This window comes from Trichechus manatus, unplaced genomic scaffold, assembly GCF_000243295.1.
Source record: "Trichechus manatus latirostris isolate Lorelei unplaced genomic scaffold, TriManLat1.0 scaffold00294, whole genome shotgun sequence".
Lineage (NCBI taxonomy): Eukaryota > Metazoa > Chordata > Mammalia > Sirenia > Trichechidae > Trichechus > Trichechus manatus.
In genome coordinates this window covers 898,079-921,891 of record NW_004444230.1, presented here as the reverse complement: position 1 = coordinate 921,891, position 23,813 = coordinate 898,079, and the positions used below count along the sequence as shown (strand labels likewise).

The 23,813-nt window shown below is 53.1% G+C and overlaps 3 protein-coding genes across 5 annotated transcripts; 1 reads left to right on the top strand and 2 right to left on the bottom strand.

The window, feature by feature from the left end:
• Positions 1-1,222: 1,222 nt before the first annotated feature.
• Positions 1,223-5,755, top strand: NKIRAS2 (NFKB inhibitor interacting Ras like 2). Of its 3 annotated transcripts, none has more exons than XM_023725250.1 (5): positions 1,223-1,335; positions 1,958-2,038; positions 2,326-2,433; positions 2,854-3,095; positions 3,706-5,755. In XM_023725250.1, the coding sequence occupies exons 3-5, from the start codon at positions 2,340-2,342 to the stop codon at positions 3,943-3,945; spliced, it is 576 nt and encodes a 191-aa protein (XP_023581018.1). In that variant the 5' UTR covers positions 1,223-1,335; positions 1,958-2,038; positions 2,326-2,339; the 3' UTR covers positions 3,946-5,755. The 3 variants fall into 3 exon arrangements, with proteins under 3 accessions (XP_023581018.1, XP_023581019.1, XP_023581017.1); XM_023725251.1 differs by having other exon boundaries at positions 1,248-1,408; positions 2,326-2,579; XM_023725249.1 differs by having other exon boundaries at positions 1,253-1,408.
• A 631-nt stretch (positions 5,756-6,386) lies between these two features.
• Positions 6,387-14,217, bottom strand: ZNF385C (zinc finger protein 385C). Its single transcript, XM_023725267.1, has 8 exons — positions 14,151-14,217; positions 13,540-13,712; positions 11,825-11,932; positions 9,489-9,654; positions 8,388-8,678; positions 7,628-7,824; positions 7,180-7,290; positions 6,387-6,708 (listed from the first exon to the last, which is right to left on the bottom strand). Exons 1-8 carry the CDS (start codon positions 14,215-14,217, stop codon positions 6,475-6,477), a joined length of 1,347 nt encoding a protein of 448 aa, XP_023581035.1. The 3' UTR covers positions 6,387-6,474.
• Positions 14,218-14,883: 666 nt separating this feature from the next.
• CUNH17orf113 (chromosome unknown C17orf113 homolog) lies at positions 14,884-23,493 on the bottom strand. The gene is made up of 4 exons (XM_023725266.1): positions 23,451-23,493; positions 17,945-18,665; positions 15,166-16,647; positions 14,884-14,898 (listed from the first exon to the last, which is right to left on the bottom strand). The coding sequence occupies exons 2-4, from the start codon at positions 18,467-18,469 to the stop codon at positions 14,884-14,886; spliced, it is 2,022 nt and encodes a 673-aa protein (XP_023581034.1). The 5' UTR covers positions 18,470-18,665; positions 23,451-23,493.
• Positions 23,494-23,813: the final 320 nt, after the last annotated feature.

The following is a 23,813-nucleotide window of genomic DNA, read 5'->3' as shown; positions in this document are numbered from 1 at the left end:
GTATCTCCCAGATCTATCTCCTCCTTTCCGTCACAATTCAGGCTCTCATCATTTTTTTCAACTTGAAATACTGCGGTAGGCTCCTAACCAGTCCTCCAGTCTCATCTCTCTCCAATCTTCTGCCAGAAATGACCTTCCTGCATCTTAAAACTGATCATGTCACTTGACTGGCATAAAAGCTATCAATGGCTTTCCAGTGGTGGAAAGGATATAGTTCCATCTCTGCCTACCACCCAAAGCCTTTTTCTACTATCAATATATTTTTAAAATTTTATTTATTTTGTTGTTGAGAATATACGCCACAAAACATACACCCATTCAACTGTTTCTACGTGTACAATTCGGTGACAGTGATTACATTCTTCCAGTTGTGCCACCATTCTCACCCTCCTTTTCTGAGCAATCCTCCCCCATTAACAAAGTCACTGGCCCCTAAGGTTCCTATCTAATCTTTCAAGTTGCTGTTGTCAGTTTGATCCCATATACATAGTTCTTAAAAGAGCATACTGCTCAAGGCAGACATTTTTTGCTAGTTAAGCTAAATTATTGTTTGATTTTAAGACTTAAGGGGTTATTTTTGGTTTAAGGTTTAAAGATTACCTCAGGGCTCTACTATCAATATTGAACCCAAATATTTTTAGTTCCAGAAAATGCTATGACTCTTACCATGTTTCCTCCATCCCAGAACACCGTTTCCCTCCAAGCCCTTTAAACAGATACAACCTCCTCCAGGAAGTTTTCCTTAAGGCTCACTGACCCCAAGATAGATGCCCCTTTGCTGTGCTCCTATACCACCTCTGTAATAGTACTTAACCATGTTGTACTGTAATTGTTGGTTTACATGTCTAGCTCTTATAGATGGTGAAGTTCTGGTGGGCAGCTACCATGTCTGATGGTCCCCTTTTTCCCAGCACGTGGCCCTACACCTGGCACAGAGTTAACTCAGGAAACACTTAACAAATAAATGATTGGATAAACGAAGGTTACTGTGCTATGGTAGCCTATAGAGAACATTTGGGCAGCAGAGACACCAGAACAGCATTCTGCATCCAAGGAGCCCAGAACGGTGCGCTCCTGCCCACAACCAGGCCAGATTCTGACCGTCGTTTCCCCCGCCGGCCTCTGGGGGCGCTGTGCGGGTGGCGCCCGCTCTCCGCGGTCGGAGTTCGTCTTGCGCGACGGAAGTTGGGGGGCGGGCACGCGGAAGGGGGCGGGGCCAGACGGAGCCAGGAACAACCCGGGAGGAAGAGGGGGTTTTGTGCGACGGTGCTGCCCGTCGCATGGTCCCGGTTCAGTTCTAGGGGCCCGGCTAGGGTGCTGCGAGGGCCCGGGGAGGTACAAAGCTGGGAGGCTGGGCTCTTTCAGCGACGGGAATCGGTCACCGCCTCCGGGCCGCTTTAGGTGGCAGGTCTGTGCTTTGGATTCTCCCTGGGGCTCCCCTCGTGGGAGAATCTGTGACGGAGACCCCTTTGGCAGTCTATTTTGGGATATCCCTTAATTGGGAAGCTCTCTATATGGGGCTCAAGTTGGGGTTGGGGTTGGGGGGTCTGTCAGGAGCTTCTTCTGGAGAGGTTTCTGTGTGAGGGTTCCCTTTGGGATTGGTCTCTGTATCTCTGCTTTCTAGGGGAATCTTTGCCTAGTGTGCCTTTTGGAGGTCTGTGTCTGGGGCCTTCTCTGGAGGGCCTTTTAGTCCAAGGGCTTTTATATTATCCTCCTGCAGCAAAAATTATCTCCTTTCCGAAGCCTTTTTTCCTTAGATTCCTTCGCTCCTTCCTCACTTGTCCGATGTTCTTCATCGTAGCAATGAACTTGACGGGGATTTAGAGGAAATCAGTTGTTGTCCAGATAAATCATATAGGGAAGCTAATTATCCTGGTTGATTTGTTCAGTCTTCCTTAGGGAGCAGGTGGATTAAGATAGATCCACAAAAATAAAATTTCTGCTTATTTCACCATAGGTTTGTGGTTAAAAGGAGAAAACTGGGCCAAGGAAGGGGGCCTTCATTAACAAGTCTTGTCAACATCCTGTGCACAGAAAGGTACTTGGCCAGTGGTTAAACCAGTGGCTCTCCTCCTCCTTTACTGCAACATTTACTGAGTACCTGCTGTAGCTCAGGTACTGAGAATAACAAAGATGAATAAAACTCAGCTTACTGTCTAGAAGTGGATGTGGATATATCAGTTCAGTATAGCCAATTTGCGTAGAGGATGGTGCCGAATCCCTGAGGCTATGCATTTGGTTCAGAATTTGGGCTCTCTGTTGTGGGAAGTCTACCCTCTGTTTTGATCCTCTTTTCTCACCTCACCGTGTGTCCTGTTTCTCAAGGTCAAAGGCTAACTATGGGGAAGAGCTGCAAAGTGGTTGTCTGTGGCCAGGCATCTGTGGGCAAAACTTCAATCCTGGAGCAGCTTCTATACGGGAACCATGTAGTTGGTGAGTGTTGGTGGAGGTGGAAGAAGTTGAAGAGTAAGGAGCAGGATTTGACCCCAACATGCAGAGGCTGAAAACTGCTCCTGGTGGGTTTTTGCAACCTGAAGAGTAAAACCTACATTGCAACCCCCAACCCTACCACAGTGAAGGTGAGAATATCCACACCACAAATCCAGAGGGAGGAAGCCCAGTATCCAACATAAGGAGGAAAAGCCCCCAAGTCGCACTTTTGCTTAGCATGGTGTTAGTATGAGATTAACGTCCATTCCCCACAGTCACTCCAGTCCCACCAGACTCTCAGTCTCTGGCCTTCTCTCTTCAGCCCCCACATTCCTTCCTCTCCCTGTCTGGTCAACCTGTGAGGATATACTCAATCGCTCATGATTCCCATCTCCCTCCCCACTTTGCCTCATTTTGCCCCAGGTTCTGAGATGATTGAGACACAAGAGGACATCTATGTGGGCTCCATTGAGACAGACCGGGGTGTGCGGGAGCAAGTGCGTTTCTATGACACCAGGGGGCTCCGAGATGGGGCCGAGCTGCCCCGGCACTGCTTCTCCTGTACTGATGGCTACGTCCTGGTCTACAGCACAGATAGCCGAGAGTCCTTTCAGCGTGTAGAGCTGCTCAAAAAGGAGATTGACAAATCCAAGGACAAGAAGGAGGTGTGTGGCCTAGGCTTGTGGTGGGAGCCCCAATGGGGAGAGTGCGCTCTGGGCTGGCTTTGGGAAGCCTGGAATGACTTCATTTTTCACTCATTTGCCAGGAGTTGGGTTACGAGAGTGGAGGCCACTGGAGGGTGTCTTCACCCCTAGAGGTGGCCACATGGTGTGGCAGCTTAACCAAAGAGGCTTCTCTTCAGTTTAAGGGGTTCCTGACCTAACATATGAAGCTGCAGTATTCTTTCTTCATGACAGTTCCGTGTTCTTACCTATGAAGGCCCTTCTGTTTTCCAAAATATCCCTTTAAGCCGTAGGCATTGTGGGAGTACTTCCAAAAGTTTAACTAGAAACTAACCAACTGCAAGTAGTGAGCAGGAATGGGCGATATAGGGCTTGAAATGGAGTTCCTGGAAGGAGGATCAGAGGAAGCCAGAATTTGAACAGGGTGGAAAAAATATCTTCCTCCTACCAATCCATGGTTTCTAATCCAGGTGGAATTGAGACATCAGCCTTTGAGACTTTCCTTCTAGAATCCCTAGGTGGTAACCAACCCACACCCCCATTCTTGAGGTCCTTAGTGCATCCACAGGCCTGGCAGTCCCTTCTTTCCCAGGTCACCATCGTGGTCCTCGGCAACAAGTGTGACCTGCAGGAGCAGCGCCGTGTGGACCCAGACGTGGCTCAGCATTGGGCCAAGTCAGAGAAGGTGAAGCTGTGGGAGGTATCAGTGGCCGACCGTCGCTCCCTCCTGGAGCCTTTCATCTACCTGGCCAGCAAGATGACCCAGCCCCAGAGCAAGTCTGCCTTCCCCCTCAGCCGCAAGAACAAGGGCAGTGGCTCCTTGGATGGCTGAAGAGCTGCTGTCACTTCATCACCCGTCCAGCCCCATCCCAGTTTCTAGGGCTCTGGAAGATGGATTGAGGGGGAAAGCGGGGTAGGCAAGGTATCTTCCCCGAGGTCAGCAGAGCAGCTCCCCACTAGGCCAGGTGGCTAGACTGTCAGGGGGCTCAGGCCACCTTTGCTTTCTTCCAACTCTGGGAAGTGCGAATAATCTAGATTAATCCTCCCCCCACCCCACTTTCCATCCAGTGTTCATCATACCTGCTCCACTGTGACCTGGGGCAGCCATGGGTCAGTGTCCCTCTCACCTCCCTCAGACAGAAGCAGAACAATCATTCGGAAGTGCCCAGTCTAGGGTTTGGTACCTATTACAGGGACCTCAAACCCTGGACTTCCTGCCAACAACACACACACAGTTACAGCACCAGCCTGGACTCTAGAGAAAGGTCCAGGTATTGTAGATGTGCATGCGTGTGTGTGTATGCTGGCGTTAGGGAGTGTCTTCATCAGACACCCTGACCTTTCTCCTGTGTTTTCCTTAGCTGGAAGAAGCTGGCCTCTTGGGAAGTGTTTTAACTCTCTCCCAATTGTTTCTCTTCCTCTTCCTGCTCAGGAAGCAGATGGGCCTCATTGGTTGAGGTAGAATGGAATGATGACTGGGCTGGGAGTCACCACCTGGCTTGGTGAACTAGTAAGGCCTTTCCCCTTTCTGGGTTTCATTTTCTCATCTGTAAGGTGATGAGAGTTGACTAGATGATCTTTTAGATTTTTCCTAGCTTTATGATTTTATAATGCCCTTGGCTTTGAGCCATCTGTGACTGTACCCCTTGCTTCTCCCTTTTCAAGGTGCTATACCTACCAGCCAGGGAGGCTGGGACACTACTCTCCTTCCAGCCACCAGGGGGCAGGAGTGCACTATCCAGTCTTAGTTGCCACTGTGTCTACTCAGTGCCCAATCAGCCAGTCTTCACAACTACCCCACTGCCCCGTGGCGGCTGGTCTTTACCCCTTCTCCTGGTTGTCTTAAGCTAATGGCTGGACCTCTATTTATAAATTACTTGTATTTATATGCCTGCTGCCATGGTGAAGGCTGGACAAGGTGCTTCTCTAGCCCTTCCTTCTTACCTCAGGTGCCTGAACAGAACAGGCAGACCCGTAGCACCTGTCGGGGCTCATAAGGGTTGTGAGCTTATAACTCACAGTTTCCTGTGCCTACTTCATGTTTCTAACGTGCACACCCAGCATAAGTGAGACACTATGGCAAGGCAACTTCCAATACACGCCCTTTCTCCACCACACAGGAGAGGTGAGCAGGGGCAGGCGGCCTTGGGCTGGGCAAGTAGAATCAGGGCACATACAGGCTTGGGCATAAAGTTCATTTATTGATGCATTGACACAATAAAACCACAACTGCTTGTTATCAAAAAGTTTCCCTTCCCTCCCCCTTTGTTGTCCGGTTGGAAGTATCTAAAAATAGTAAGATACAGGTGGGTACTGGCAAAGTCCCATATTGTGGGGTGAGAAGGCAGTGCTGCGGCGGGATGGGGTCTGTAATACTGATTTTGACAGCTTGAAAATGGGTCTTGAGAGCATATTAGACTGGGTCCCAACCCTCAACTTCACAGTGTGGGGCTTGGGGTTGCTGGCTGGGAGAAGAAGGGAAAGCTGAATTTAGTGTTGGGACCAGCTTGGGGTAGGGAGCTGTAGGGGAAAGCGCTTCAGTAGGGAGCCTTGGGGGATTTGGTGTTAGCTGGGTCCATAGTCTGAGGGAGACCCAGGCACCTCCCCGCCAAAAGCTGGGATTCAGGGGTAATCAATGAAAAGTTAGGAGAAGAGAGCTTTTGTAGGGTTGATCACTTCCTATGTTAAAACTGGGCCTAGCCAGAACACCCTCACCTACTCCTATCCTAACCCCATCCAGTTAAACTAGATGAGGCCCCCAAAAGCTTTCAGTCCCAGCCTCTTTGTCCCACCTTAGCATTGCTTGGCCCGGGGGCTCCGAGGTCTTCCTTTCTCCTCCACAGGCCTCCCACGTTCCCATGATCACCTTGTCCAGATAGCCTTGAACTCAGTCCAGCTTGAGACCCCAATCCCTCATCTCCAGTGATTTCTCCAGAGAATCCAGTGAACAGGGAAGGCCTTCTCCCCAGCATGAGAGTGGAGGTCATAGACTGTCCCCAGACTAGGGGAGACACATGGCTTTAGGGCTTGGATGAGAGCACCGTGGGGTTGGGGCTGGGGCTGGGATTTTGCAGATCTTTGAGATTTATTGGTCAGCTCCCTGGAAACCCCGTCTGGAAAATGCAGGGGCATCCAGAACTAGCTCTAGAAGGGTGGGGATGGTCCTGAGACCAGGGGGGCGCTGATTTAATCCTCAGTCCAGACAGGAAGTGAGGGGCTGCTGCCCTTCAAATTAGTCCAGTTCTTCCTGGTTGGGCAGGACCTGCTAGGCTGTAGGTGTAGAAAACAAAGGTTCTCTGGGGGTGAGGAGGAGACTGGGTGAGCAGCTGCTGGGAAGCCAGCCCTGGGCTCCCCAGGAGGGCTAATAGGGGGCGAAGACGATGGGTCCTGTGGCAGGACGGATGGCTCCCGCTGGGGTGCGAAACAGAGCTGGGCCTAGGATCGGAGCCGGGAAGAGGGTAGTGGCCGTGGTGGGGGCAGGCCGCAGGGCCAGGGGCCCTGGCAGGGCACAGATGGCAGCCGCTGTGGGGAGCGGGCTAGGCAGGAAGCAGGCTGCCAGCGTCTTGGTGAGTTGCTTCTGCAAGGCCAGTTTTGACTACAAAGGAGGGAGAGATAGAGACAGTCCCTGACCCCAGAACTCCCACCCCTCCCTGGGCGCCATCCTCAGGCTTTTTGCCACAGGAAAAACGTGCCTTTTAGGGTTCCAAATCTAAATCCTCCTCCTTCCCACCCCGAAACATCCATTTTAAAGGGCTTTCTTTACCACCTGTCTTCCTGCCCAGAGGGAGGAGGACGTGGGGGGGAGGGGTAGAGATGGTCTCCAGGAGATGCCCGCCTACCCCTCGCTCCTGCCCCTAAGTTTGCTACCCCAGCCTACCTCCCCGGAAATTCCTCAGGGCAGATCTCGAGACAGCCAAAAACTCAGCCCCAACGCTTTTCCTGCCCAGGCAGCCTCAGAGGGGTGGCTTCCTTCCTGTCCCACCCCCAAGTCCCCCAACTGGCCTTCTCCCGCCCTGCCTCTCCCTTTTTGACCTGGGTCCCAGCTGTGTTGCCTGGAGACAGATACCTTGAGGATACTCACAGCCAGCGCTGCGTGCTTCTGCAGCTTGCTGTGCTGGCTAGAGGGCTTGGGGGGCTTCCCAGCCAGGCGGTCTTTGTGCCTCCTGCTGCTCATGTGCTAATGGATAGACAAGACAGTCTGGGAACAAGATGAGGAATCCCAAGGACCCCAAAACTATCCTATCATGCATGACTACTTCACCCTTCCTCTACCCATAATTGCCACCTTCAGCGCACTTACTGGGTACTCACCCCAGGTTGGCCTTGGGAAGGGGAGGTGGTACTTGGTCTTTGCCCTCAAGGAGCCCCTATCCAACCAGCCTCACTATTCTTCCTCTAGTGACTCTCTGCTCTGCCCCCACTCCCGTCTTCTCTCAGGCTCTCTCTCCCAGCCTGCACTGGTTCCATGCCCCTCACCCCTCCTCCAGCCCCAGTCCCAGCCTGGCTTCTCCCACCTGCTTGAGTTGAGTCTCTGAGTTGACCTGGAGCTGGCAAACAGCACAGTGGAAATGGGGGCTGAGGCCTGGCCGACCCCCTCGGCCCCCTGTCACATGCTTGGCCTTGTGTCTGGCCCCTCCACGGGGCACCGGGCGGCCCCGGCCCCTGTGGGGAGCCCCTTGCTGGCCTTCCACCATCCACCGGTGCTTAGCTCCTGAGGGGAGAGAAGAAGATGGTCTGTCAGCACCCAGGAGGGTGAGTGAGGGCCGCAGAGACCCCCTCCAAACTGGCTCCGTTTGGCTGTCCCTCATGCCTGGCAGCTGTGCTGCACATACATTCCCTCCGGTCAGTGAGATTTCTCTTCTCGTCTCCACGAGGTTCTCCCAAGCTTCTTTCATTTCATGCCAACCTCCCCCCAAGGAAGGCCTTTCTCAGCGTAACTGGGCAGCTTCCCCTTTGCTCTAGTGTCCATCCCTTCCTTCTGGTTCTGGCCTAAGGGGAGATGGAGCAGGCATCTCCTGCCCTCTCTAGAGGGACCCTTCAGAGGTTTAGTGATCTTCAGTTCTTGCTGCCCCAGGCTTCTCTTCCCAATTCCCCCTCCCCAGGGATTACTGGGGAGACCCAGGAATGCCCACCCAAGAACAGCTGAGCACAACACCTGTGTCACCAGGCCCTTAGAGCAAAGTGCCCAGGAACTCAAGCCTGCCCACACCTGGGGAGGGTGAGCCTCCCTGCCCCTCTCCTCCCCCTGGACTCCGGGTGATGGGGAGCACGCACCTGTGTTGTGAGCCTGTAGCTGGGAGGTGGAGTTCACCGTCACCTTACACGTGGGGCAGTAGAGGCTCCCCTTCTCAGTCCTGCCCTCCCCACTCACACTGCTTCCTACTGCGGCTGCCACTGGCTCAGGCCCTGGCGCCTCTCGCCCAGGTTCTGGGGAGCAGGGTGGGCAGGAGGAAGGAGAGGAAGAGGAGGCAGCATCCAAGAGGTCTGAGTGGGCCGGCTCCCTGGGCGTGGGGTCTCGAATCAGTGGTGGTTGGAGTGGGGGACCTAGAGGAGGGGCTGCAGGGACTTCTGGGGAGATGGGAGACATCAGGTAAGATAGCAAGGCCTCAGGTGGATTCTTGAGACCATGACTTTAATACTGACATAATGGGGTGACATGGCAGAGTGAAGGCTCCCTGGGGTTGGAATGACCTGTGCCAAATTCCACACCCAGCTCTCCCACCAACTCGATGGGCAGAGTTGGGCCTCTTTGGGCCACAGTTTCCCCATCTGAAATCATAAAGTTGAACAGGAGGTCTCATAAAGCCCTTGCAGCCTTGATATTCTACAGTTATTTAGTAATTGTTAAATAAGCAGAATTACCCAAAAGACATGAATGTTCACAGCAGCACTATTCATAACCACAGAAAACTGGGAACTATCCAAATATCCATCAACAGGAGAATAGATATAGTGGTATGTTCATGCAATGGGATACTACACAGCAATGAAAAAGAACAAACCAGCTACACACAGCAACGGGGATGAAGCTTACAACCATAATGATGTACAAAAGAAGCCAAACACAGAAGCCTGCACGCTGTAATTCACCAAAACCAGTGAAGCGGATCTTTGCTGAGAAATGTCTGGATCGTGGTTACCCTGGGGGAGGGGTGGTGCCGGGAAGGGAGCCCAAGGGGGGTTCTAGGGTGCTGGTACCAGGCTGTTTCTTGATCTGGGCATGTTCTGATTGGGATAGTCCCTTGACCTGTGCCTTTCCTGTATGTGTGGAACACTTCAACCCAAGCAGAAGTAATAAGCAGAAATCTCAACTGCTCGTCAGAAACCACATTTGGAGAGGGAGAGGGAGAGGGCGGAGAAGAGTCCAGAACTGACCTGTGCTCTGCAGCTCTCCAGGTGCTCCACTGGCTGGAGTCAGGGTTGGGGACACCACTGCCCCATCCTGGGCCAGGGTCTGAGGCTTCTGCTTGCTCTTGGTGGCCTCGACAGCCTTGACTTTTCTGGCATGCTTGTGGCCTTTATAATGTGCTTCAGCCTGGTTCTGGGGAGGGAAGGGCACCGTGTTGCCATTCATTCACGGAGTCCACACGACTCATCCATGTGCCAGCTCTGGCCCGTGGCCAGGCCAGAGGGAGGCAGGGCTCAGGCCACATGGGGGTGTCCCTGTCGTTGCCATCATCATCACAGCATGTGTACGGTTCTGAGGATGACAGAATGTGTTCTCGTACATGAGCTCCAAGGCAAGCGGCCTCTGGCTTCACGTTCTTGCTCAGGCACTTATTAGCTGTGCATCTTGGGCAAGTCAGTTCACCTCTCTGAGCCTCGGTTTCTGTACGCGTAAACTTTGCGATGACAATACTAACCACACAGAGTTAGGAGAATTAAGTAGGAACATGAATGACAAGTGCCTAGTATGTACAGGAGGTTCTCAGTTAGTGTTAGTTACCAGGTTTACAAATGCCCAAATGGAGACAACAGAGCAGTCCTCATACTCTGGGGGTATGTGCACCCCAAAACATTGATTCCTTTGTCCATTTTTTCAGCCAATAGTTACTGAGCATTTGCTGTTTGCCAGGCACTGTGCCAGGGGTCCAGCATGAAGAAGGCACAGTACCTCCCTCAGAGCAATCTCTCTCTGTCCATCTTTCTCATAACTTCTGTAACTTGACAGCCTAGAGGGAACCCCAAAATCTGGCCTGTCAGTGTCCTTCCTCTTTCAACCACGGGTCCCTGCTTCCTGCTTCCCTTAATATGGAACAGGCCCCTGCAGTCTAATTTAAGAGATAATATTGGAGCCATTAGTCCCTGTTCTAAAATGTGACCCAGGTGGGGCTGAACTCACAAGGACTCACAAGGACATATCAGCTGGGCCCTGAGGTATAAAGAAAATAGCTAGGATAATCTTGGAAAACATTTTTTAGGGAAACTTTCACATAAACAAATCATAAAACAGCACAAAAGACCCACATACTTTCCACTCTTATCTTTTTCTATTAGCATTTAGTGTATAATAAGAGTTTTTGGACCAATGAAGACCGTCCTGACTGTCATTTCTGAAACCTGTACCAATGATTGTTAAGAAAGACAATTCAAAATGTAGGATCACCATTTCTAGCCAATCTGTGAAAAGGTGAAGCTTTCAATGGTTTTGCCCATTTGCAATGTTCACATATACTGATGACTCTCTAACATTCCTCGGATATGCCTCTAGCAGCATGCTTGTCCATTTTCCACTCTTGTCTATTCTGTAATATTTCCCTGGACTCAGACAAACATGGCTTTGGCAGCATGCTTGTCCATCTTCCCACTTTTGCCTACTCTGTAATATTCTTTGGACTAGGGCAGACATGGCTCTAACAACATGCTTGCCCGTTTTCTAACTTTTGTCTATTCTGTAAATTTCCTCAGATTCCGGCAGACATGGCTCTGGCAGCATGCTTGTTTCCTGCTTTTGCCTCTTTGAGTGTATGCCGAATAAAACTTTCTTTTTGCTTTACTAAACTTTGTGATGTTTTTACCCTCCAAGTCCCTTCCTGGATCCTTTGACCACAGCAAGTCTGCTGAGAGCATTTCCCCCAAATCCCAGAGTTGTCTGGACAAAAGGCAAACCTTCCCCGGGAGGCCAGAAAGAGGTTTCTCCACTACCTAGGGGCAGGCTGTGGTAGAAAGTACTCAGGCCTGGACTCAAATCCCTGCTCTGCTGCTCACCAGCTGTGTGGCCTTAAGCAAGCCACTTAACCTTGCTGAGGCTCAGTTTCCTCAACTGAAAAATGGGAATGCTAATACCTCACAGATGTGTCATGAGAACTAATTAAGATGATGGGCACAAAAAACACATTCTGCAAGCTCTCAGGTGCTCTGAGAACTCTACGGAATGCCAGGTGGTCTCAGACCAGGAGCCAGAGTGGGGAAAGGTGGTCTCCTCTTCTACAGAAGGATCCAGAACACAGAGAAAGGCATAAGATAAGGAAATGGAATCCCAGAGGGACTAGAGCTGGGCAGCAGGGGTTAAGGGATGGGATAGAGGAATTCCAAGAAAAAAGAGGAATGGGATGGTTAAAGGACCAGGAGCACCTCTTCAGTGACCAGGATGGAAAATATAGACTCCCCCTGCCACCCCCATTCTTCCCTGAAAGACCCTGGAAGCCCAGTCTTCAGCCTCTTCCTGCCCAGCCCCCACCTCCCGGACCTGCTTCCACCACCCCTCTCACCGCTGAGTTGAACCTCAGGTGACAGATGTTACAGGAAATGAGCTTCTTCTTCAGAGGGGAGGGGACGCCAAATGTGTGGCTGATGACAGCTTTCTGGACTGGGTCCATCTGTGAAGGGGGTGGGAGGCCACAATAACTCTGGAGTGTACTCGGGAAAAGAAGGGGCAGTACAAAATGCCCCAAACTAAAGACTATTGAGGAGGGGTTGTGGACAGACTCTAGGAAGAACTTTCCCAGCCTGAGCGCAGTCTAACAGGGACTTGAACAACTTGTTCAGACCCTGAGGCCTCGGAGGCCAAGCATATCATGGGGCTTTTTTTGTCCCTGGGGCCTTTCTGTGAGTGTGCACTTACTGAGCACCTGTGGAATGCCACCCTCCCACATGCTGTATCCATCACTGGAAGAGTGTCCAGGGGAGGGGTGGGGAGGGGCAGGCAGCAGCAAGCGGAGGCCAAGGCTTCCCTGAGTAGCAGGATCATTCCTCTGGAATATTAATTTGTGGGCTTTTTTCTTTTCCTTATTGTAAGTGATTTTTTTTTTTTATTCTATCAAACCAAGCTCCCTTTCTCAGGAGTCTGGGTGGTTGAGCCAAAAGCAGAAGTTGTTTAGGCTTACAAGGGAAACTTGCCAAACCTTCCTAAGGGAAGACTTCAGAGGCTTGGAGAAGAGCATGGTTTTGGAAACTTCCCTGAACACAGGAACATGTGGTAACCCTCACAGCACCAGGGCAGCTGGGGCTGGGGACAGAACCTCAGAGAGAACGGCCTGCAGGGCTCCCAACATATGAGGACAACAGTGGTTCCACTCACCCTTAAACAGTAAGCATGTCAACAGGTGACACAGGGGACCAAAGATCATAGGCCCCTCCCCAAACATCCTGGACCAGGTGAGCCCCTTTAGGACCTCCGTACAACCCTGAAGGGTTGGGAGGGAGGTACTCCAGGGGTGGCCGAGGTGGAATTTCTGGCCAGTTTGTCAGGATAGTGTAGCATTCATCAACGACTAAATATGAATTTTTGGAATTAATAAAATGGGGGGAAAGGATATTCCTCTCACCTCATGTAGCAGAGTGAAATTCGTACTCACTACACTTGTCATTCACACACATACACATATAGAAATACCGAGACTAGCATACAGATACAGCACATAAGCTTACAAGTAGTTACAAATCACAGAGACACACAGAAAGATACACAGACTCCTGTCACACAAATGGTAGCACACAACCACAAACTCACAGTCTCCCAAACCACACACAAAAAAACACACTCAGAGGTCAGACAAATACACAGGCACACAAGAATTGTTTACAAATACACGCTGGACACCAACGCACAGATATCCATCCACAAATAACATAGACCTACACAGCACAAACTAAAACATGAAGGCACACCCAAAGCACAGACAGACACACAGAGATCATCCATAGCTGTGGCTACACAAAACTCGAGTGAAACTAGAGTGTACAGGCCCCACAGGGCCAGCAACTGTGGCAGTGGAGGCAAAGTCATTTTTGTTTCTTAGCCTAGGGAAGAGCTGGGTCCAAGGGTCCTTGTTTGGGGAGCATCTAGTCACTAGGGGGGATGCTGGAGAATGAGTTCCTGGAGAGACCCAGTTGCAGAGAACGTACCCCTCTGAGCCCACTTGACCTGCCCACCCAACGATTTGGCTGCGCGCCCCCCCCCGCCCCCCACCAGTCCAGCCCGTACCGTGCTGAAGTTGGGGAAGAGACTGAGCGGGGCGGTGCCATTGAAGTGGAAGGCGAGTAAGTGCTTGAAGTCCAGCGGGGGCTGCAGAGGCCTGGCCGGCAGGGGCAGGGAGGCCAGCAGGGGGTTGGGAGTGCTGGAGGCCGGGCCTGCTGCAGGAGGAAGAAGGGCAGGGTCTGAAGTGGGGAGCCACAGGGCTCTCTTCTACCTCTGCAGCCAGAACAAGAGGCTGATGGACTTCTTGGGTGTGGAGCCAGGGTAGAAATCCCTGTCTCCCTCTTCACAAAGTAGCCCAGCCAAGCCCAGGGCAAGGGGCCTCTTCTCCCCATAGCTGGGGAAGCAGAGGCAGAGTCTACAGGGCAAGGCTCCTAGTCCAAGAGAAAGACCCTTCCCCACTTACAGAGGCAGCAGAATGGCTGAAATGAACCCCCCGAGGGAGTCCGGCCATAGGAGGGGGCAGAGGAGCCAGGGCAGGGCCCCAACACACACACCACCAAGGAGACTGCAAGATGCACTGGGTTTCCACTTTATTAAAACCAAACCCAGGATGCTTGGGGACAGGCTAGTGCCCTCCTCTCTCACTCTCTAACTATCCCGTCTTCTGATCCCCACACCATTCACAGTCAGGGCTGACGGGGGGCGGGGGGTGGGTGGGAAGACCGTGGGAATCTGAAGGGGCATGTCCCCCAGCTCTGGGGAGGCCCCAACTGCTTCCCCCAGGAGGCGAAACTCCTCCAGAGATCCTGGGTCAGGCCCTGAGGCCAGTCCTCAGGAGCAGCAGGTACAGCTCTGGTTTTGGAGTCTTTGGTCTTCAAGGCAAGGGCAGGGGAGGGCTAGGAATTTGGAGAGCAACCAGACTTTAAGGAAGGAAAAAAAAAAAGAAATTAATTCAGTCCATTTGGGACTTTCTTAGACCCTCTCATTTCAAAACCAAAAGAAGTCCGTTTAGATTTTTGTGTGTTAACACTATGAAAGATAGGACAGATTTATTTCACATTTAAATATTTATATCTATACACATGGCCATGTACAGAAAAGCCAACAGGCAGCCTATCGGGGTGGAACGAAGGAGGGCACCACTGCCTCCACAGCTGTGCCCTTGAACCATTAGCTTATGTGTGTGTGTGTGGGGTGCTGTGCTGTGTGTCAAGAATGAATAAGGTCCCAGTTCCCCAGTCATATCTGAAGAGAAGAGATACTGCCAGGAGTGGGGCTAAAGAACAGCCAAGGACCCATTCTCCTTCTCTCAACCTCCCACTTCCCAGGACCCAGTTTTGCTCCTTCTAGCCAAGACCAAACTCTTCTAGAACCAAAACTTTGACCAAGACCAGAAGGGGAAGGGGTGAGCTACTCCTCTTCAAACTTTGGAGAGAACAGGAGCCATTTAGGGGATCCCAGACCCCAGCATCTCTGCCCACTTGCCCAGGTTCCCCTTCACAGTCCAAGAAACATGGTTAGAGGTCAGCATGGAGCAGAGAAAGCCCAGGAAGGTGGATGGGAGGCATCAGACCTCTGGGAAGCCAGTTAGTAGGTCAGCTTCAGAGCAACACCACAGCCAGGTCCGGCTTGGCCCACAATGTGCCCAGTGCCTCAGACTGGCTGGGTTAAGAAAAAGTTGGGCCTCCTCACGTGAGTTGCGACCCCCAGGAGCCCCTCCCCCCACCCACTCTCTAGGAACTCTATGGCCAGCGCGAAGTCAAACTCATGCAGTGGGGGCCCGTCCACAGCGATCTTCACCACGTGGCCACTGCGGCCTTCCCCGCCCCCTGCCGGCCCCCACCACCTCAGCTCCCGGCTGCGGGCGACCTTGTCCAGGAGGCCGGCGCCTGCGGGCAGCGCCAAGGCCAGTGCGGCCAGGGTGGCGAAGTCCGGGAAGAGCTCGTGCAGCTCGGAGTGCGTGCACGCCAGCTTGGCGCACAGCGCCCGCGGCCCGAGCCGCCCGAGGCTGCACACCACGCGCTTGAAGAGCGCGAAGTCGCCTAGCGCGCGCTGGCGCACCACTGCTGGCGCGAAGGCTCGCAGCAGCAGGCGCAGCGCCCCCTCGCCGTGAGCGCCCAGCTCCTCTGGCGCCTGCGGGTAGCGGCGGGGGTCGAAGATGGCAGCAAAGGAGGCCACGGCGTCCAGCGAGGGCCCGGGGTAGGAGTCCCGCAGTCCTGTCCGCATGGAGTCCAGGAAAGCCCCCCGCAGCCGGTCGAAGCCCCGGACCGAGGCCTCGCAGTAGCCAGCCAGCTCCACGCCGCGGTAGGTGCAGCGACTGTCGCCCCCGTCGGGGCCTGAGGCCGCCAGTTCCTGAAGGAAGGCCTGGAGGCGGGCCCCACCTGAGCAGCGCTGTGCTTGCAGGGAGGCAGCGGTCGCCATCACCAGGGGCTGCAACAAGGCCAAGTCTGGCTCCTCTGGCTGCAAGACAAGCGCAAGCTTCTGCACGGAGGGCAGAGTGTCCAGCAGCAGGTGGGTGAAGGCCACGAAGGTGAACTGGCGAAGAGCAAGGGCCAGTGTCCCAGCAGTGGGAGAGGCTGGGGCTGCGGCCTCCAGTGTGGGCACCAGGCGAGGCCAGGCCTCGGCCACTGCTTCCACAATGGGCAGCACTGAGGCCCATGGCACTGGCCGTGGCCCTGCCAAGTCAATAGCTGCAAGGTCCAGTGCTGCTCGGAGCTCAGGGACCATGTGGGAACTAGGGCCACCATGCAGGCGGAATAGGGCATCTAGTATGCTTTCATATTCACCCAAGTAGGCAGGGGGCTTGGGGTCTGTCCGGCCGGGGAGGCAGTGTAGCTCTGTGAGCAGTGGGCAGGCAGCCCGGAGCTGTAGGCCCACACTCCTCAGGCGGTCACTGGGGAGGCTCGAGCTGAGCCAGGCCAGCTTGGGTGCGGGCACGCCGAAAGCCTGCAGGATGTCCAGGAGCTGGCCAGCGGTGGCCTCACCTTCCTGTAGCTCCACACTGCCCAGAAAGGTGGTGGCAGGCTGACCATCGCAGGGGGACACCGAAGTGGCAAACAGGGCCAGACTGCGTGACTCAGGCCAGTCCCTGGTCTCATCCAGCACCAGCCCCACATACGGGGATGCCCTCAGGCGCTGACAGTCCTCCGTGTGCAAGACACTGGCAATGGCCACCTGGGGCAGCCAGGGAGAGAAAGGGAGGGAGGACAGAGTTAGGCTTGTTCTGAGAGGGGGAGCAAGGCAGTGTAGGGTGGTGGAAAGAACACAGGCAGACTTAGGGGCCAGTCCTGGCTTCCTGGCTTTGCTACTTACTGGCTGTGTGACCTTGGGCAAGTCACTTCACTTTCTGAGTTTCCTTAGCTCCAAAATCAGGCTAATACCTGCCGCAATCTCCTCACAGGGTTGTTGTGAGGCTCAAATGAGCTCATAAATGTAAAAGTGCTTTATGAACCATAAAGTGCTCTAAGAAGGCTAGTTTTTCATTGTTTTTCTATAACATCACCCCAGAGACTACCTTATTCCTGGGGTTCATCCTCTACTATCCAGCTCAAGGGTTAACTGATTGACACATTCATTCCCAAGTCCTGGCCAGTTACGCAGGGTCCCGGCTGTGTGCTCTCTTTGTCATCTCTCTGTAGGATGAGATCCAGCCCCCAGCCCCCTGCTGCAGCCCTCAGGACTCACACAGCTGGTACCTAGGACAGAAACTGCAACTTGCATGCCTCCAAGGGCCATGTGGGTGACACTGAGCATGAAGTGGAACCACAGGGAATGGTGAGGACCCTGGCAAGCCCATGTCCTGCTTTCCAGCTCCACCACTTCTTGCCATAAGAGCATGGTAGCCTAGCTTTTCAGTTGCTGTTGTTAGGTGCTGTTGAGTCAATTTCGACTAATAGCGATGCCATGTGACAGAGTAGAACTGCGCCATAAGGTTTTCTAGGCTGTAACCTTTCTGGGAGCAGATTGACAGGTCTTTTCTCCCACAAAGCCTCTGGGTGGGTTCGAACCATCAACTTTTCGTTTAGCTGAGCACTTAACTGTTGTACCACCAGGGCTCCTTACAGCTTTTCAGTAGAAGTCACATATCTAGATTTTTATACATAATGTCCTGATTTTTCAAGTTGGACATTAAGTTTTTAAAAAACATTATGAGAACCAATAAAACACATCTGTGGGCCAGTTATGCCCCCAGGGCCACCAGTGTGCAACCTCTGGCCTAGGTAGTGAGGGGAATGTCCCCGTGCCCCTGAGGACAGGGCCTGGTCCGGCCTCGTCACTGTTATATCCCCAGCAGCTGCCCCAGGACCTGGCACCTAGAAGGCCCTCGGTGAAGGTCCTGCTGGCTGAAGGCATGAATGAAGTGCCCTGGCCTGCGGTGGGCAGTGGGCAGGGCTGGCATGCTGGGGCTGTGCCCAGCTGGCTCAATGACCTCCCTCCCCAGGCCCTCCCCATGCTTCTGGCTGCCACCCACCTGCATGTCCCTCACCCTCCTGGGGTTGTAGTGATCACTGTGCTCGGTGCCCAGCAGCGCCTGGCACAGGTTGAACCTTTGCAGCTCCAGCAGGGCAGAGCAGCGGTCATCGGGCACGTCCTCCTTGGCCATGCAGTACACGGTGGTCAGCACAGCCACTTTAGAGGGGTCCACCTCTACCTTGATGCCCCTAGAGGTGGGGGTGGGAACCAGGCCTGGGTAGGCCCCTCCTCCCTCAGCCTGGCCCTGGTTGACGGCCAGAGCCTGGCGGTGGGCTCCCGAGGTCACGTGACGCAGCAGGGCATGGCGCTGGAAGTTGTCTGTGCCCACGGTGAAGGCGTTCTCAGCTTTGCCATGCTTGTTGCGTACCAGGGCCTGGCGACACTCGAGGCAAAACATCAGTTTCCGCTCGTAGTCAAAGTCCAGCCAGGTAAACTCCTCTTTCCAGTGCTCATTGAAATAACGCTTGCACTTCTTGTTGGAGTTGGAGGCCTCTCCAGCAGGTTTCTTCCCGGGGGGCACCATTCCTGCTTGCTGGGCAGGGTACCTCCAGCCCCCACCCAAATTCTCTTGCCCCCCCCCAGGCTCCCCCCCACACAGGGGCACCTCCCTTGGCAAGGGGAGTTGGTGGGGAGGCAGGAGGGGGGCAGCCCACCAGGCTAATGGGGACCATCCATCTAACTTATTCAGGAAAGCTTATTCCTTCTCCGCCGGTGGGGGACTGGAGATGAAAGAGACAAGGGAGAGGTGTTAGGGGGTCCATCATGGTGGGGTGGTTTAGGGTAGGGTGATAGGGTTCACAGTGCCTACAGAGCCCTCCCCAGCTCAAGGGTGGACTGGACTCAATGGGGCAAGGGGCTATTGAGAGTGGGCGGAGTCATGCAAATAACCATAGTGTATTATCCAATACTCTGTGGAGGAATGGGGACCCCAGCCCCCTCTGAGGTCTCCTTCCATCTAGGACATTGGCTTTGACTGCTGAAGCGGCTCAGAACTTGGAAACACCAGAGCTGGAAAAGGACTAGGCACCATGTACGCAACCACATTTTATAGGTGGGAAAATTGAGTCTTGGAGACAGACAGTGGTTCTCAGGCCTTATAAATAATTCATGGCTGAATCTAAAACTCAGACCTCCTGCCTCTAACCCAAAGGATGGCTGGTCCCACCAGCCCATCGTTATGTATTCCATCAGAAGGAAGTTAGCACAAAAATGAGCTGCTTCCAGAGGCTCAGGACAGTAACTGAAATTTGTTTTCTTTGGAGCGACCCTCCCGAAACACACACACGCCATTCATGCACACCTGTAGTGTGGTTCTGGGAGGGGTGACCTAGAACTGAGGGCTGCTTGGGCTGAAGGCAGCTTTCTGGTTACTCTTCACCTCCCTCCTGCTACCAGTCCCCTAGGCCCCCACCCCAAGCAATTCAGGACTGGAAGGCCATGTCCAGCTAATGACCCAAACCTGCCAACTCCATCTCCTAATCTCTCTCAAATCTGTCCACTCCTCTCCATGCCTAATAACAACAACAACAAGTACCATTTATCAGGGGTGAGCAGATTCAGACCCTGTGCCGAGTACTTGACAATGATTCCATGAGAAGACAGATTACATGTAGTCCCCGGATTATGAAGAGTTCTGTTCCTAAACCTGTCTTTAAGTCGAATTTGTACGTAAGTCAGAACAGTTAGGTATGGTTAGTATCTAACATCATTTAGTCAAATGTTTGTCTTAGTATATAGTATATAGTGTACCTTTCTGTGCATAAAAAAATTAAAGAAACACTTCCAGATACACTAAAACATCTTTAACGTAATAATACAATAATAATAATAATGTTTTGATGCGTGTCGCAGAGTAGCACCTGTTTGTTATTACAAACCATTGTATGTACCTCGAGTTTTTAATATAATAGGCTTTACTGGGTTGGTTCCTAATTAGCAGTTGTACTAAGTTGGACATTCATAACCCAGGAACTGCATGTATTCTTGCAAGTCCTCTGGGAGGGAGGCCTTATCCTCAGTTTGGAGAGGAGAAAACTGAGGCTCAGTGACTCCAAGTGACTTGCCCAAGGTTCTACAACTTGTAAGTGGTTGAGGCAGAATGAGAATCCAAGTCCTCCTGACCCCAAATGCTATGCTGAGACCCTGTCATGACCACCCCTCTCCCACCAGCTGGCTGGTCTCTCATTCCCCAAACCTGTCTCCACCCAGCAGCCAGAGAGAGCAAGCTCAAACACCAATCCAGCCATGTCACTCCTTTGCTCCACCTCTTCCATGGCACCCCACTGCCTAAGTCTACCCACTTCACTGTGAACCAACAAAACCCTCCCCAGCCTCTGAGCACCCCCATAGCCCCCCACCACTCCTGTCTACTCAGCCAACTACAAAGGCTTCCCTTTCCTGCCCACACCAGGCTGTTACCTTTGTTCCTGCCTTCATCCTCTGTTCTGGGAGTTCCCGATCCCTCTTCTTTCCCTGGCTAACTTCTGTTCATTCCTGGAGAGCAGTTCAGGCAGCCCCTCTGCCTCCCTGATCCCGTCACCCTGGGCTGGTACCATCCTCTCGTCTCCCCTAATTTCCTGTGCGTGACTCTTAGTAACAATATGGTGAACACAAGGATTCTCTACATATCTCTGCACTTGGCTCCTGGAAGGCCAAGATCACGTTTATTCGTTTATGCCAGAGGCTCCTCAAAAGAAAGGCCTGGAGGTCTGCTTCCGAAAGCAGACCTGGAAAACCCTATGGAGTGCAGTTCTATTCTGCACATACGGGGTTACCATGAGTCGGAATCAACTCAACAGCAACTGGTTTGGTTTTTTGGTTTTAGTGACTGTACACGGCTACAGGGCTGGGCATGTAGGCGCCTCTCAGTGGAAGTTGGTTGTTTAAAAGAATGAAAGGATGAATTTTGGCTCATATGAAAAACTCTGTTTCTGAGACTGTTGGTTAGATGAATTTGAACTCTGAGGAAGCAGTGGCTGTCTTGCCCCCTGGTACAGCAGCTGCATGGGGACTGGCATGCAGAGGTGGTAAAACGAGGACAGATGAGTGGATTCCCAGGGCCAGCCCCATTCAGTAATAAGGAAAGGTGCTCTGTGTTGCCGGATGCCGGTGAAACCTGTTCTCCTCTTCCCCTGGACTCTGAGCAGCATATGGCACTGCTAACCACGTCCTCCTTGAAACTCTGTCTTCTCTTGGTTTCCAAGACCCCACTTCCTCTGGTTTGCCTTCTCCCTCTCAACCACACCTCAACCTCCAATGTCATCTCCTCTTCTTCTTCCCAACCTCAAACTGTCCAAGAATTTCAGAACCATCTGTGCTGACCACTCTCACATACATAACCCCAGCCTGGGCCACTTCCCTGGGCACCATGCCTCTCCATCCATCCGCCTTCCTGACTTGTCCAAATGGAACTCTCACTCTGTTCCCGCAAAATATATTCCATCCACCCACATGCTCCAGCCAGAAACCTGTTCCTCTGACCCCCACTGACTCTCATTTCCAGGACCTCTTCCATCCACAGGTCCTGCTGATTCCACCTCCAACACCTACCTCTGACTCATCCCTTCTCTCCATACCATGGCCATCACCCTTGTCCAGGCTGCCTTCATCTCTTGCCTGGACTAGATCAGTTGCTTCCTGATGAATTATGGGTTTCCACTCTTAGCCCTCTTGGTGCCCTTTGGTCCCCAGAAACCAGAGGGGGCTTTTAAAAATGTACTAGATGAGGTCACTAATCTGCTTAACTTCTGCTCTGAGGCCAGCACCAGAATCCGTTTCAAGGCCTGCAAGATCCTGCCTAGTGCCTGGGCCTTGCTGGCCTATCCAGTGATCACTTGAGCTTCCTTCCTTTTCCAGCTATACTGGCCTTCTCTCATTTCTCTTCCCCAGGCCCTTTACACATGCTGTCCTATTCTGCTTAAGGGTCCTCTCTTCAGAGGAATCTTCCCTGACTGTCCTTCCCAGAAATCCCCCTTCTTTTCTGTCATTGTCCCATTTGTTCCCTTCCTTGCACTCCCCATAGTTCACAAGTTTCTGCTTTTTTCTGCACAGCTCTGTTGCCTGGTTGTCTCTCTCTCTCTAGAATGCACATCCCCTGAGGGTGGGAAAGGTAACTACATTGTTCATGTCTGAACCCCAGAGTTGGGCACAGTGCCTGGTACCCACCAGGTGTTCCACAAAATTTGGGAAATGAATGAATAAGGAAGAACGAACTCTAAGTATAAAGAAAGCAATGGAGTGGGTGCTTGGGCACCTGTTGGGTGCTTAAAATAGCTGCCTTTGACTTCCTTTCGTCCCCAGAGCCTGTGATTCTGTGACCTTGTCCAGCCCACCATCCACAGGACCTAAGAATGGGAGAGGTCACAGAGCCAGGGTGACACCCTTCTGGAAGCTTGTGAGATCCTTTCTGCCTACCCAGAAGCTGGCTATCCTGCTACATTCTGCAGAGGGATAAAATGAGTCTCAGACCTAGGGTGTTTTGGATGAAAGAGCAAGAGAGTAGGTAGGGACATGGGAAGGTAGAGATCCTAAAACTGCACTATCCAATATGGTAGCCAGTAGCCACATGTATTGGACAGCGCAGATATAGAATATTTACATCATTCCAGAAAGTTCTATTGGATGACACACTCTTAAAAAACAGGCCAGAATCCAGTGACATTCTCCCCACCCCAACCTAAGGGGACCAGGCTGGGTGGGGTGGGATGTAAATCGTGATGATGTTGGTCTGGACTCCCTGGGTGGTACAAAGGGTTAATGTGCTAAGCTGCTAACCACAAGGTTGGAGGTCCACACAGGGGCACCTCAGAAAAAAGCCCTGGTGCTCTACTTCTAAAAAATCAGCCATTGAAATCCTGTGGAGCACAGTTTTACTCTGACACACATGGGGTCCCTGTGAGTCGGAATCGACTCTATGGCAACTGGTTACGTTGATTCAGTTGTGACCAGGGGTGATCAGGAGGACGCACTTGTCTTTAACTCACATCCACACACCTTTCCACACCCTGGCCAGCTAGACAGAAGTGGTGCAACTTGAGAGGCTGTGTAGTGGTCGGCCTCCCCCACGCCCACCCCAGCATGTAAACCTCAAACCCAGTATTTATTTTCCCCAGGATCATGGTTCCCAGCCTCCTTCCCGGGCTCCTTTGGGCCCCAACAGTTAAGGACCCACTCGGAGAAGTCCACGCTCCAGACCCACGTTGGGGTGGGGCACCTCTTCCTCTGGCAGCCCAGGTGAGGCTGGGGCTCCCTTGTACCCCCTCACCCATCCTTCCCGAAGCTGGGACGGGAGGGGTGGGGAACTTCCTCTGGGGGGCGCGTGGTGGAGGAGCCCTCGGATGGCTCGTGCAGAGGCACGGGGCCTCCACCCTGCCGCCCCCGCCCCGCCCGCAGGGGCCCTGGTCCTGGGTCGCCTGCCCCCTGCCCCGTGCCCGGAAGCTCCAGGAGGGGGCGCCCCGCTCCGGCTCCCAGCCCGCCCAGGTTCTCCCCGCCCCGCACACACTCACGGAGACACGAGAGCCACCATCTTGGGTGGTGGACGCTCTGGCCGCGGTCTCTTTGGGCTCCGCTGAGCGACAGCAGCCACTAGCGGTAACCCGGGCGAAGAGGCGCCGGCAGCCGGCGCGGACCAGGGTTGCGGGCGGGGCGGGCGGCGCCCACCTGCCGCGGCTTTCGCCCCGCGCGCTTACCGGGCATCACCAGCAGCCTCCTCCCACTGCTTGCGCTGCAGCAGGAGCGACTGAGGATAGAGACGGCAGGAAAGAGGTTTCCCCGGGAGCAGGAGGTACACGAGTTCCTTCATTTATCCCGCGGTCCTAGAGGAGCTCACAGTCAGTGAGACAAACAGGTAGAGCGCTAGGGAGGCTACC

Bases quoted from the DNA above. Each gene is read 5' to 3' on its own strand.
- NKIRAS2 (XM_023725250.1), top strand. From the start codon at position 2,340: ATGGGGAAGAGCTGCAAAGTGGTTGTCTGTGGCCAGGCATCTGTGGGC. The intron at 2,434-2,853 runs GTGAGTGTTGGT...ATTTTGCCCCAG, and splicing joins ATACGGGAACCATGTAGTTG to GTTCTGAGATGATTGAGACA. The intron at 3,096-3,705 runs GTGTGTGGCCTA...CTTCTTTCCCAG, and splicing joins AATCCAAGGACAAGAAGGAG to GTCACCATCGTGGTCCTCGG.
- ZNF385C (XM_023725267.1), bottom strand. From the start codon at position 14,217: ATGCCCCTTCAGATTCCCACGGTCTTCCCACCCACCCCCCGCCCCCCG. The intron at 13,713-14,150 runs GTGTGGGGATCA...TCCCCACTTCAG, and splicing joins GTCAGCCCTGACTGTGAATG to ACCCTGCCCTTCTTCCTCCT. The intron at 7,825-8,387 runs GTGCGTGCTCCC...CTCTCCCCTCAG, and splicing joins GCTACAGGCTCACAACACAG to GAGCTAAGCACCGGTGGATG.
- CUNH17orf113 (XM_023725266.1), bottom strand. From the start codon at position 18,469: ATGGTGCCCCCCGGGAAGAAACCTGCTGGAGAGGCCTCCAACTCCAAC. The intron at 16,648-17,944 runs GTGGGTGGCAGC...TGGCTGCCCCAG, and splicing joins GGAGGGTGAGGGACATGCAG to GTGGCCATTGCCAGTGTCTT.